Raw genomic sequence first — 14,418 nt, forward strand, 5'->3', positions numbered from 1 at the left:
AAAACTGACACAAGCAGGTTCATGGGGATGAGTTCTCCAGCTTTCTTCTTCCCAAAGGCATGAGTCACTCACCCTGGCAAAGATTGTGCAGGAACACATCGAAGAAGGGAATGTTGATAGGCTGGTGGCTACGCCTGTGCTCTTCTATCTGACCCAGAACCATCTGAGGAAACACGGAAAATAATGGAACAAGGGCATGAATCAAACTGCGGACATGATTGGCTCTTTACCCCATCAGCTCCAGAAATCCAAGCTCCCAAGCATTTGTCTTTGTGTAACTACAATCTGCAGACCAAATCAGTAAACACACCTTAGCGAGATGGATAGAGAACAGAACCTCCCAAACTCAACAGAGCACCACTTCCAACATATTGGCCCTGATTTCCCTTGGATATCCTCCAATTTACTCCAGATCTCAGTACCAGTATCAGTACTGGTATATACTCTATCAATACTGATGCCGTACCTGCTATTTGGCTTTCCATCCCAATCCATACACCCCTACAAAGGATATCATATTCACCTGGATGCAGCCGGCCAGGATGCTGGTTGTCATCTTCTTGTAAAGGCTGGCATATTTCTCACAGTCAGTCACGAGGTCACGCAGCTCCGTCACTAGCAGCAGGTTGGAGTTATGCTTGTCCATAGCTTTGGTTAGTGCCTCCTTTGTGCCCACACGACCCATGACCACAGCACAGTCCTTGTTGGTGGTGGCCAAACGATGCAGGAAACGGATGAATTCCTGTACAACCTGCAGACAGAGAAGTAACAATGCCCAGCTGGTAGGAAACAGGGCTGGATTCTCCACCTTTCTTCCTCACAAACACTCCATATAGCTTTCAGCAGGTTCAGTGAGGCTTTGCATCTCCCCTCCCTTCCTCATCTTCCACTCCTTACAATCTCTAGCTGGTTAGTGTCCCATCTCCAATTTTTCTCCTTTCAGGAAAGGCTGAACTAGATGTCAGTCTGCACCTTCTAATGCAGCTTGATGCTTCTGGCTTACTAGATCCCTTCAACTGGTTTTCTATCTAGATATGGCTCCACAACGTTTCAGTTGTGGCTTTGGCTGATGATCCATGCTCTGAGATCACTCAAAAAAGCGTAGACCCCAACTAATCCATTTCGTCTTTAGGCTCTTGAGCATGAGTTCTCGCTCCTAGGAGGAAAGTGTCAGATGGCGATGACCAGCATGGTGCAGTGGTTGGAGTGCTGGACTAGGAACAGGGAGACTCGAGTTCCATGCCCATTCAGGGCGACTGGGTGACTCTGGACCACTCACTTCTCTCAGCCTAACCTACTTCACAGGTCTGCTGTGAGGATAAACACAGTGGAATAGCTAGGGGAATGGGTGCCCGTGTTCATTGTCCTCCCTGGCAGTCCTGCTTGGTGTGTGTGTGTGTGTGTGTGTGTGTGTGTGTGTGTGTGTGTGTGCACGCCAGTGACACCCCTGCATGTGACATCACATGTAAGGGGGCGTGGCCAGAGCCCCGGAAGGGCTGCATGAGCTCCCCGGAGCTCATTCCCAGCTGGCGGTTCTTTGCGGGGTGCACATTTCCCCCCTCTCCTTCACATGAAACAGCCAGCAACAAACATGGCTGGGAAACAAGTGCCAGCAGGAGGTCAGGGGGAGGGGCAAGTCAGGTGGCCCCCAGGAGCTGGGCAGCTTGGGTTCGTTGATTCTGTCCACCCTATTACAGATCTGCCTCTGGAGAAAGATGACCATGTACACCGCTTTGGGCTCCTGAGAGGAAGTGCGGAATATAAACGTAAAAGTAAAATTAATGATGAGAAAGGCCCATAATCTCCTTGGAATACTGTATGGGAGAATCACTTTGTATTTCTGATCAACAGGTGGCCTTTTGGTTAGCATACAGATATTTGAAAGGAGGAGCCATGAGCACGTTGAAGATGCTTAGTGGGCTATCTAGACCACTTCCTGCTTCCACACAATTATGTTTCTACATTCCTTTAATTTTCTTGGCACTGGATATAAAGCTGAAGGAGGCAAAACTAAAGTAACTTTACACATAAGCCCACAGAAAGCTATAAACCATTAACAGCAGTAATAGTTCACTCTGCTCACACATGCCTAGCTGAGCACTTGAGACCTAACAACAAGATAGCTACTTTCATAAAGCTCCCATCTGATTGGCTTAAAAAAGAAGTTGCTTACCTGTAATAGATGATCTGGTAGTGGTTCTGGACATTCATAACAGTGGGTTCTACCCCTGCGCAGATCAGCTTCGGTTAGAATTCGTTAGCTCCTTGCGATGCCTGCAACTGCCCTGTGCATGTGACTGCAGTACCCTCTAGTGGCGGTTGGGCATCCTCCTACTCAGTGTCTTGATAGCAGACTACTGGTAGTTGTATGTCAGGTACATGGATGCTTGTGTTGCAACGGGGATGGACGGGCGGGATTTATGAATGTCCAGAACCACTACCAGATCATATGGTAAGCAACCTGTTCATCTGGATAGTGGTTCTAGACATTCATAACAGTGGATGAATTACGTGCTACCCTGTTGGTGGTGGGTGCCACAAGCTACTGCAGAATTTGCTTAAGGTCCGCCCGTCCAAATTCCGCCGCTGCTGCTGAGCGGAAGTCCACTGCATAGTGCTTAATAAAGGTCTGGAAAGATGCCCAGGTTGCTGCAGTGCAAATATCCGCAAACCTAACGCCTGCAAGATGTGCCGCAGAGATGGCATACGCTCTGGTGGAATGCACACACAACATGGAAGGCAGAGTAACATGTTGAAGCTTGTAAGCCAGCCTAATCAGCTCCACTAGCCAATAGGAGAGCTTTTGTCTACTGGGCAAAAGTCCCTTATGCTTGCCCTTTTCACACACGAACAGGTGTCTCATCTTCCGGATGTGGCACATAGCCTTGAGATAGAAAAGCAGAGCCCTACGTACATCTAGGGAATGGATTGAGTGCTCCAGTAGAGAGGAAGGGTCTCTGAAAAAGGTAGGTAATATAATATTTGTGTTTAAGTGAAAGTCTGTAACCACCTTAGGCCTAAAGTCAGGGTCTAGGCACATAACTATTGGGTCAGGGTAGAACTTAGTGTAGGGATCATCTATGCAGAGAGCCCGAAGTTCACTGACCCACCTTGCAGTAGGGGTGTGAACGGACCGGTTCGGAACGGACTTTAGAGCGGAGAGTGCAGAGCGGGCGGCAGGAGAACTCCCTGCCGTCTGCTCGCTTCGCCCGCTGAGCTGCAAATGGCTTCTAGGAAGCCTTTTGCGCAGGCGCGCAAAAGGCTTCCTAGAAGCCATTTGCAGCTCAGCGGGCGAAGGGGACGGGTCGGCAGGGGAGTTCTCCTGCCGACCCGTTGAGTATGGGAAGGGAAGGGGCGGCAGGGGTCTTCGGGCTGCGGGGGGCGGCCGCCAGCCGAGCCGGGAGAATTGAAGAGCCGGGCGGCAGGGACTGGGTGATACCCTGCCGCCCGATTGCATGTTCAAAACGGAGGAAGAAGATTATTCGCAATGACTCACTGCAGCCGCGCCGAGAGGAGGGGGAATGAAGCGGGCGGCAGGAAGGTATGCCGCCCGCTTACTCTATAATATACGGTGCCATTCTTGAGGGGGTGAGTAACACCCCCCCTATTCCCTATTGGAACCCCCCACCCAAGTGCCGGACCGCAGCTCCGCGGTTCCGTGCACACCCCTACCTTGCAGTGGTAATGGTCACTAGAAAAAGTGTCTTTAAAGTTGCTAATTTTAAAGTTGTCCCAGCCATTGGCTCAAATGGCGGTTCTGTAAGTACCACCAGAACTAGTGATAAACTCCATATCTCTGCTGGCGGTCATATTGGAGGATAAAGGTTATTGATTCCCCTGAGGAAATCCTTACATTTAGGGTGAATGAATACAGTTTTGCCGTCCCATCCACTATGGCGGGCAGAAATAGCCGTCAAATGAACCTTTATGGAGACATTTGCTAGTCCGTCTCTTTTCAAGGTGGTGAGGTAGAGAAGGACATCTTTGAGGCTAGCCTGTCTGGGTAGAAATCCCCGTGAGGCAGTGTGGTTATAGAATCTGCACCATTTAGCTCTGTAGTTACGCCTTGTAGATGCCTTCCTGGTGTTGAGTAGGATATTTTTCAAAAGTCTATCCTCCATGCGGTCAGACTCAGCACTTGACAAGTCCGGGTGTAGCACATGGCCCTGGTCCTGAGTGACCAGATCCGGCCACCAAGGGAGTCTTCTGTAATTCCTATTGGAAAGCCTGAGTAGTTACATGAACCATGGTTGCCTTGGCCACCATAGCGCAATTACAATGGCCCGAGAATGCTCTTGTAGCAACTTGGCATCCACCTTGGCCAGCAGCGGTATTGGAGGATAAGCATAGACAATGCTCCGATTCCACTGGAACTGAAAGGTATCACCCTTGGATAATGGGCCTAGACCCATGTGTGAGTAATATTGATCGCACTTTTTGTTGAGTTGCGAATAGATCTACTTGGGCTCTTTCCCTAGACTGGAAGAGCTTTTCCACAATTAACGTGTTTAACTCCCACTCGTGTTGACAAAGAACCACGTCTGTGCTTATGGCCCTGCTCAGGGAGTCCGCTAGATAATTCAGGGTCCCCTTGACGTATATTGCAACAAGATGGATCTTCTTGGGAATATACCAGTTCCAGATCTGAAGACTGAGACTGCATAGAGACCTGGGTACAGTTCCACCTTATTTGTTTATATAGGCTATGGCTGCCATATTGTCCATTTGTAGTTGGACTACACAACCCGTTACATGGTCTTAGAAAGCCTGCAGAGCTTTGTAGGCCGCCAGGAGTTCCAAGTAGTGGATGTGATATTGAGCTTCTAATGGAGACCATAGACCTTGAGTCGTGTGTTCGTTCAAGTGGGCCCCCCATCCTGTCACTGAGGCATCTGACGTCACCGTAATGGTGGGTCGCAGTGTTCCGACGGGCAACCCCCTTAGCAAGTTGTCCTGGTCCATCCACCACCGTAAGGAGGTTAGTACATTTTTCGGGAGCAGTATTTTCTTGGATTGAGATTCAGTTCGTGGGTGGTATGCTTGAAGGAACCATTGCTGCAATATGCGAAGCCGCAGTCATGCATAAGGGACTGTTGTTGTACAGCATGCCATGAGGCCAAGCAGTATCTGCACTTGCTGTGCCCTTTGTAATGGTGTCAAATGAAAAGCGTTTATTAGGGTCTGTATGCGCCGGAAGCGGTCCTCTGGAAAATATGGCACTTGAGTCACCATATCCAGCCCTGCCCTGATGTATTGCAGGCAAGTGGATGGTGTCAAAAACTTCTTCCAATTGATCTGGACTCCTAGATCTTTCAACAGAATTGTTACCATAGTTATGTGGGACCTGAGTTTCTGTTGTGTTTTGGCTGTCAGAAGCTAATCGTCTAGCTAAAGATATACAGATAGGCCCTGCGATCTCAGATATGCCACTATTACTGCTACACATTTTGTGAAAACCCTTGGAGTGGTGACTAGTCAAAAGGGCAAGACATTGTATTGATAGATCTCCACCCCCAATGTGAAATGGAGAAATTTGCGATGGCTTTCTTGTATCCCCACATGGAAGTACGAGTCTTTCAGGTCGAGTGTTGCAATCCGTTGCTCTCCATGGAGTAGCGGAAGGATGGTTTGCAACATTGTCATTCGAAAGTTCCGTACCTCTATGTACTGGTTTAGCCAACAAAGGTTCATTATGGGACGTATGCCCCCATCCCGCATGGGAATTTGAAAATATCAGGAGTAGAATTCCATCTGGCCCTGAGCCCACTGCACCGGTGAAATGGCTTCCTTCATTAGCAACTGCTGCACCTCTTCCTGTAGTACTGGTGTCTTGGGAGTAAATTTCACACATGTGAAGGGAGGGATTTCCTTGAATTCCATTGCATAACCTGTTGTGATTATGCGGAGGACCCACCAATCCGATGCTATATGGTGTCACACTGGCATGTAGCTGGCCAGTTTGATGGTGACTCTGGGTGGCATCAAGGAGATGTTCATCCTTGTGTTGGTGTTTTGCAGGCGGGCTCTGGCCCAGATTAAAGCTGCTATTTGGTTTGCTGCGCAGCCTTATTACACCCAGGTTGGTTTGATTTGTTTTTGTTGTAAAACGGTTTCCTATTGTACCATTGGTACTGTCGTCTGAAATCCTTGCTTTCTGTTTGGCGGTAGAACTGCTGTTTCCGTTGGAATTGCTGGTATGGTTGGTATCTGGGAGCAGTGTTCCTTTGTATTAGAAAAGAGCGTGCGGTTAGCCTGGACTTTTTCCATTGTTCCATAGTTTCGTCAGTCTTATCCGAGAATAAACCTTTCCCATCAAATGGGAGGGTCTCAATGCGGTCCTTCATCTCTTGTTGCAGGCCAGTAGCTCTCAGCCAGGCATGTCTCCTTAGCACAATGGATGAAGTCAAAGTCTGCAATTCAGACTCCGCGAGATGTGTGGCGTTTGCCAATTGCTGTCTTGTGACTGTGGTTGACCTTGCAAAGGTGGCCTCAAAATGCTTTACGAAGTCTGCTGGGTCTAGTGCATTACCCTGGTCATGAAGGTTTTCCCAAGGGAGTGGGTATACTTAGCCTGGCATGCAATGTAATTTGCAGTTTTAATGGACAGACAGGCTGTGGAATAGGTGTGGCGGCCTAGCACATCCAACTTCCTGCCCTCCTTATCAGCCAGAGTACTGTGTGAATGGCCTCCCTTGGTCGTAGTTGAGCAGTCTACTACTGCTACTAAGGAATTTGGTGGTGGATGAGGTACTCATTTTTGTCCTCCTGCACACGGTACAGAGCTTCTAGGCGTTTAGAGGTAGGCGTTGAAGTTTGGATTATCTCCCACTCTGATCTGGCAGCTCTCGAAATGTGTGGCAGCATTGGAATGTAGACTGGGTACAATTCGGAGGCTGTCTTCATCATATTATAGACTGGATCGTCTAATTCTGTGGTCTTCTGCTTCAGTTGTAGGCCCAAGACCTGCACCATCTCCGCTACTTGCTGATGATAACCCTTCATTTCCTCATTGGGGTTAAGTGGAAGGAATAAGAGCTACATTAGAACCCGGATCTGGCAGATTCGGCTCTTCTGGGTCCTTTGGATCAGGTTCAGTTGAATCTGAAATATAGCTATCCTCGTCGTCGACTTCATCATCAGTAGCGGCGACCGACAGTTGAGGGTACCAAAGGTGAGTTGCCCACCGCGGAAGAGGTCATACGTACCGTTGACTGTGTATGGCTTGTTTGGATGGCCGTTTGGCATACTGTTGCCACGACCAGTCTTTGGGGGAAGTCAGCTTGGAGAGACACAGTATGTTGTCTCGGCAAGTATGCATTGGTCTGAACAGCAGAATCAGTCTGTTGCATCGGCAAAGGCTACGTTTGTATTGCAGATTCTGTTTTCTGCTGGTTCCATTGCAGCTGGTTTCTTTCCTTCATCCACTGCATAAAGAAGGAATATTTTTCTCGAGTGACCGTGTAGGAATCACTCCAACCCCCATTGGGGAAGAGGCCTGTGACTGGCATGGCCATTGCCGAGAGAGACAGGGTCTTGGGTATCGCACCCTGGGTGTCACTATCCCGAAAACCCTTGAATGTACCGGTTGAAGGTGTACTCTCTTCTGAGTCGAACAGACAAGCGATCCTCCTTGAAGAGAGATCCCGTATCCCAATGGGGGTTACTGGGAGCATCTCCACTTCATCTTCGCAGGTGATTTCACCTGCATTGAAATAGTCCTGTTCAATCTCGACATCAACATCGAGTTAAGTGTCCACAATAACTGCAACTGTTTGCTGTTCTGATTCAGCGTCTCTTCAACAGGTTGACATTAAAATCTTCTGTGATGATGTCAAAACCCCCTTGGTCTCGGGCATCGGCTGCGATGTCAACAGGGCAGGCTTTGCCTTTGCCTTCTAAGTTGAATATTCCCGATCCCCTGCCTCTGTGGCTGGCGTCGTCTTCGACGTCGATCAAACTTGAGCTGGAGCCGTCGCCCTCTCCCGATCTTGTGGTAGAGAGTGTGGTATCAATGGCAACTGACATGGAGTCGGCGCAGAGGATGAGATCGCTCAGTGTCGAGGCGTCTCCAGAGTCTGCAGGTTCTATGGCGAGGGGTGCGATTCGAACCGTGGCTATGGTACTCTTTGTGCTTGCTTTTCTTTGGCGGCGGTTGCCTGAGCCTTAGCTTTTCTCTTAGGGCTAGAGTGGGGGCCCACCGGCCTCTTTAATTCCACCGTGGACCTTGAAGTCAAGGCGGTTGATACCGAGGCCTTTGACGCCATGGCTGGTCTCGGCCCCGCTGGGACTTTAGCCTGCATTTTTTATGCAGGTCCTGGCGTTGAGGAAGTTGCGGAAGGCTTTTTTTGGCAGAAGAGCTTCCTTCATCAAGTACACTTTCAAGCTTGCCTCGCGGTTTTTCAGCGTCTGTTTGCTGAAGGTTACACAGATGGAGCATTTAGTGGTATCACGAGCCTCTCCCAAACAAAACAGAGGTCGTGGCTGTCTGTTGAGGGGAGTTTACTACGGCAGTTGGAGCACCTTTTAAATGTAGTTTTCTCCTTACCCAATTTCTGTGTTGCACTCATCTGTAGTTTTGGAGAATTTGGGTGGTTTGTCGTCCGTTCCATGGTCAAAGGGAGAGGCCGAGTACGTCATCAAATCCGAGGGGAAAATGAAAGTAGAATCGCTGTCCGTTCCGCGTCAAAAGGAGAGTCCGAGATTTCATCAAGTTCCAAGGTTTATCCAAAAGAATAGTCAAATCCATCCCCATAGTCAATTTAAGGATCATAAACGAGTAGAGAGTAATTTTTCGAGGAGCAAACTGTTTCCGAGGACTGATCCGTATGGTGGTCAGCAAGAAACTGAGTAGGACGACACCCAACCACCACTAGAGGGTACTGCAGTCACGTGCACAGGGCGGTTGCGGGTGTCGCGAGGAGCTAACGAATTCTAACCGAAGCTGATCTGCGCAGGCACAGAACCCACTGTTATGAATGTCTAGAACCACTATCCAGATCCTTATCCACCACAGACGGCCAAGAGAGTAGCTGCTTACAAGCCTGGACTAAAGTAATGATTACTGACACGTGTCAGTCACTTGGGCTGGCTGGTTTGTGCATGTGCATGCACAAAGATACCCATCACTGATGGCTCAGCAAACTAGTCTCTCAAGTTCACAACCTTAGGACTCCGCAACACATTTCTAAGTAAGTGTTTAATTCAGGTATTCAAGCCACGCTTCAATCAACTTCTCACCTCCCGCTCATTGCTGTGGGCAGACATAGAGGACAGACAAGGCTCAATGCACTCATGCCAGGGCAGCGCATCCTCTTGGGAACTGTCCAAAAACTTATTCAAAATCCTGGGAGAAAGACAAAGAGAGAGAAGGGTGAGACAAAGGAAGCAAAGCATGAAAACCTACAACCATAACCTTCAGTGTATTGTGAACTGGTCCACTTGTCCCACAAGCTCCCCTTTCTATGTCCTAAGCCAAGCTTGTGGTGCTACTAGAAGCCCAGCCTGTTCCATTATTTGCTGTTATTTCCCCACCCTCATGATGGAAATGATTTTCCATAGTATGGGAAATACGAGTTAGGCATCCTCTATCCTTGAGCTCCTACACCAAGCATCCTCTACCCTACAGAAGGGATAAGTTCCCCACTCTTGAGACAACACTGTTCAAGATGTATTGTTTTCCTTGCATCCAAGGAAATGGATGCAGAGGAGGAGAGCTAGTCTTGTGGTAGCAAGCATCCTCTTTGCTAAGCAGGGTCCACTCCGATTTACATTTGAATGGGAGACTGCATGTGAGCACTAAGATATTCCCCTTAGGGCATGGCTCTGGGATGCATGCTTGGCATATCCAGATAGGGCTGATCTGAGACTCCTGCCTGTAACCTTGAAGAAGCCACTGCCAGTCTGTGTAGACAATACTGAGCTAGATGGATCAATGGTCTAACTCGGTAGAAGGCAGCTTCTTATGTTCCTAATATGCCAGCTGAGGCGCTCTTCTAAAGCATCTCCCCATTACAGCAAAACATGCTCTTTTCTTCAAAACCTTCATCTCGGTGTCTGCCACTTCTAACAGCCCTCAACCCACCGTTATCTTCTCGGGGCACAGAAATGCTTCTCTCATTTTCACCTCACCTCAGCATGCCCATCTGCACTGTCTTCTCAGCTCCCAGGTGTTCCAGCGTTTTCAGCAGCAGCAAGAAGTGCTCACGGTCCGGCAAAAGCTCTGTGCCGTTTCCTTCAGGGCAGACACCCTCATCACAAAGGCAGCGCTCCAGTGCCAGCACCACCTCCTTTGAGAAGCTAGTCTCACGGAGGCTCTTCAGCAGTGATGGTACATCCATATCCTTGAGCTCAAAGGCAGTCTCTGAGTCTGGGGAGATAAAAGGGTGGGAAGGTTGGATCCCTATGAATCAAATCAGCATTCCTTTAAAAAGGCTACAGGATGAACCTTAGTTGGTGGAAATGTCCACTGAACATGATGAGAAAAGACTTGGGAATCATTAAGGCTACAGGAACATGGTAGTTCTACACCTCTCACCTTTCAAGCTCATGAGAGAATGGAGAAGGGTAAGAAAAGAAAGCATTTTTTACCAATCTTCTCCAAAATCATGAGCAGAAGTTTCAGACCTGCTGAATTTTCACACAGAAGGAGGCATACCATGCACGCATTTTCCAGTATCACAAGGAAGGGTTTGGAAGCAGGGAGAATGGAAATGGAACACAGGATTCTGTGCTTGGCTTCTTCAAGATGCCCTTGAAATGCAAAGAGAGACTGAGGATCAGGAACCACAGACTGAAGCAATCCATACCTGCATTCTCCTGGCTCAGCGGCAGCTTATGCTCAGTCAGACGGTTGAGCACTATCCGAGCCAGCATCTCATTGGAACTCTGGCCTGCGCGGCAGCAACTCAACAAGACAGAGCAGAGGTCACAGTTTTCCAGCTGCTCTGCCAGACCCTTGTGATTGCTGATCAGCATGTTCAACACCAAGAGCCCGTTCTGCACTGCTGACGAGGCCCTGAGGAAAAGAAGAACGGAGGGTGACTGCCTGGCCTCAACTGGCACTTTCAGCATAGGAAGCTGCCATATACCAAGTCAGACCATTGGTCCATCTAGCTCAATATTGTCTACCCTGGCTGATAGCAGCTTCTCCAAGGTTATAGGCAGGCGTCTCTCTCAGCCCCATCTTGGAGTTGAAAGGGAGGGCGCTTGGAACCTTCTGCATGCAAGTGCTCTTCCCAGAGCTGCCCCATCCCCTAAGGGAGTATCTTACAGTGCTCACATGAAATCCTCAATTCAAATGCAAACCAGGATGGATTCAGCTTAGCAAAGGGGACAGTTCTTGCTAGCACATGACCAGCTCTCCTCCCTAGGAGGCTTGTGGTGGGAGGAAGGACCAACAGCAGCAGTACAAGCAAAGCATTCTCCAACCCCTGAGAGGCTTGTCATTCAAGCATTAATTCAAGAGTGCTGGACACCACAAAGCCATGCAGCTGAATGTGTGGTCTTGGACTAGTCACTCTCACACGGCCAAACTTACTTTCAGGGCTGTTGTGAGGATAAAATGGAGATGGCACCACAGGAGCAATAACAACTTTGTCAAGATTATGTCCCTTCCTTCAAGCAAGATGGCCTACAAAACCCTTCCCCTGAGAAAGGTTCCTCATCTGAGACACTCAAGAGGAATAAGGGTATGCTCAAAGACTGGGCTTTCCTTAGCTTCATATATTAATACTTCGCTATTCCACCAAGATTCCTCCCATGACCTTACCCAGGTGTGCCCAACACCTTCTCAATAGCTGTTCGGATGGCAGAGAGCAAGTTATCAGAGTCCTTGCTAGAAGCAGAGCCAATGCTGGCAAAGATCTCCCGCATCATCTGGGCATCTGAGTGGTTCAAAGGATATGACTTCCCACTGGTACCCAGCAGCTCACAATTTCCAGCACCAACCAGTACTTTCAAGGCCTATAAGGACAAAACAAGATCTGAGTCAAACACGCAGATAACTCCTCCCTCTCCCAAAAGTGATCTCATTGACCACTAAGGTAAAGTGTGCCGTTGAGTCGGCATCGACTCCTGGCGTCCACAGAGCCCTGTGGTTTTCTTTGGTAGAATACAGGAGGGGTTTACCATTGCCTCCTCCCGTGCTGTCTGAGATGATGCCTTTCAGCATCTTCCTATATCGCTGCTGCCTAATATAGTACCAGCAGGGATTTGAACCGGCAACCTTCTGCTTGGTAGTCAAGCATTTCCCCGCTGCGCCACTTAAGACTGACCACTACTACTACTCATATTCCGCTTTTCACCAAAGAGTTCGCAAAATTATTAACATAGAAAAAGAATAAAGAGAAGATGGTTCCTTATCCCCAAAGGGCTCACAGTGTAAAAAGCAACAAAAGGTAGACACCAGCAACAACCACTGGAAGGATGCTGTGCTGGGTTTGAGCAGGACCAGTTGCTCCTACCCTGCTGAATATAAAGAGAATCACCACTTTGAAAGGTGCCTCTTTGTCCAGGTAGCAGGGGTGAACATCACACTTTCAATCATACTCCACTCTTGGGAATTGTATGCCCATAATCACAAGTACAACCACCTCTAAACATCCCCAGTACGCACCATTATCCCCCTCTCACCAACTGACATGCTTTCCTGCCCACTATCACACGTTGTGATTCTTATTGACCCTCCTTTGACTGCAAGCCATTACATACCCATTGAATTCCCTACATAGACACAGTCATGTGCATTCATGATTTGCAATGAGGGATATGCAATCGTGGACACACAAGTACGATCAGTTTAAAAACTCATCTTTTGTGAAGTTGCTCTAATTCCCTTCCAAATCCTATGTAGCACCAAGTCCCAAAGCTCTTTGTTTTAACTGTTACTTTTAATAGTTGTTTACCCACCATTCTGAATTTATGGGAAAGTGGCATATACGTTTTTAAACACACTTCAGGATAAAAAATCCTTTTACGTGGGCCCACCATCCCCATTGCTAATCCTCATTCACTTGCTTATAGCATAAGACACCTTTCGTCCAAATCCTGCCCCACTGTGCAGGCAATGATTGTTTATTTGTCCATCCCACTTACCGCCAGGCCAGCCTGCTGCACCAATGCTGATGTGGGGTACTCCTGCATGCAGCCCAACACAGCACGTACCCCACCTTCTGTGGCAAAAAGGACTCGCCAATCATACTTTGCCATGAACACATAAAGTAGTCGCAGCGCCATCACCATCAGCAGCTTCTCTTTGACTTGGTTGCTCAGCAGCTCCACAAGCATCTTCACCATTTTCTCCCTAAAAGGGACAAACAAGCCTGTTAGCCTGTGTGTTGCCTTGAAGCTGGGCAGAGGAAGCCCCAGCCTGTGCCCCCAGCGGCCTTTTCTAAGGCGGCTGACTAGAGACACATTGTCACATTGGAGAAATGACTAGACACACAAAGTCAAACTGGAGAAGCGGGATTTGTTCAGTAGATGGCAGGGAGCGATCTGCCCCAAATTCACAAGAACACATGGATAACAATCAATTTTGCGCTAAAACACAAGAGACCAATTCATCTTGTGCTTGATATCCCACTCTATCCCTAAAGACTCAAACATGACCTGAATTGCTTCCCTAGAAAAAACAGATATATTAGAACACTTCTCGTACTAAGAAGTCACAGCCATAGATCTCTGTATTTCACAAATGTCCGCCCAGGATCCATCAGCTAACCTTATCCTCTTCCAGCCACATGAAATGGCACCTGTTCGCCAGCTGAGTTCTGGAACTGAAAGCGGTTGCCCTGCAGCTATTGACCAGGGCAGGAAGAACAAGAGAACTGACCTGACAGTAGGTCCACCATCTACTTTGATGACCTGTCTGTCTTGACTAGGCTCCTCTTCCAAGATCTTGGTGATGAATCGGAGACCAGCCATCTGCAGCCCAACCTCAGAACTAGATTTCTGGATTATGTCCACAACATCTGCTAGCTTCTCCAAGGAGCTCCTCTTCCCTGTCACCTTCACACTGGAGAATGCTGGCCAAGATCAGAAGACAAAATAATACAACAGTCTCTTCACAACTGCTGCATTTTAAACACAGTCTCCAGCAACACTGTTGCTGAATAGTTTATTTGCTTCCATTGCCTTGATTGTATCTCCGTAGCAACCCTTACCTAGGTTTGAAGTCTAGTTAAGAACAGATATAGGAATGGGCAAATGTGATTCCCCACTAGGGAATGAAGTCTTAACAGAGAAAAGGGTTTCATCCTATTCGGAGTTTAAAACAAGGCTTCTGGGGACTTAGCAAGAGAAAATGGTGGTTTAACCAAACCTTGGGCAAGCAGCCCCGTTCTCCACATACATCATGCATAATTTTATAAACTTCTCTCCTGTACCTCCCCTTTAGTTGTTGGTTTTTTCTCTAAATAAAAT

The 14,418-nt window shown here is 48.2% G+C and overlaps 1 protein-coding gene across 2 annotated transcripts in view; it reads right to left on the minus strand.

The window, feature by feature from the left end:
- Positions 1 to 14,418, minus strand: part of LOC128352424 (cullin-9-like) — a 121,293-nt gene that overhangs the window by 28,831 nt on the left and 78,044 nt on the right. For both annotated transcript variants that reach the window (XM_053313005.1, XM_053313008.1), the window contains exons 8-15: positions 13,829 to 14,021; positions 13,093 to 13,300; positions 11,768 to 11,961; positions 10,806 to 11,014; positions 10,129 to 10,366; positions 9,238 to 9,343; positions 524 to 751; positions 73 to 163 (exon numbers count right to left, since the gene is read on the minus strand). In XM_053313005.1, the coding sequence (XP_053168980.1) occupies positions 73 to 163; positions 524 to 751; positions 9,238 to 9,343; positions 10,129 to 10,366; positions 10,806 to 11,014; positions 11,768 to 11,961; positions 13,093 to 13,300; positions 13,829 to 14,021 (1,467 nt within the window). The remainder of the gene's footprint in view (positions 1 to 72; positions 164 to 523; positions 752 to 9,237; positions 9,344 to 10,128; positions 10,367 to 10,805; positions 11,015 to 11,767; positions 11,962 to 13,092; positions 13,301 to 13,828; positions 14,022 to 14,418) is intronic.

Source organism: Hemicordylus capensis, chromosome 1, assembly GCF_027244095.1.
Source record: "Hemicordylus capensis ecotype Gifberg chromosome 1, rHemCap1.1.pri, whole genome shotgun sequence".
Lineage (NCBI taxonomy): Eukaryota > Metazoa > Chordata > Lepidosauria > Squamata > Cordylidae > Hemicordylus > Hemicordylus capensis.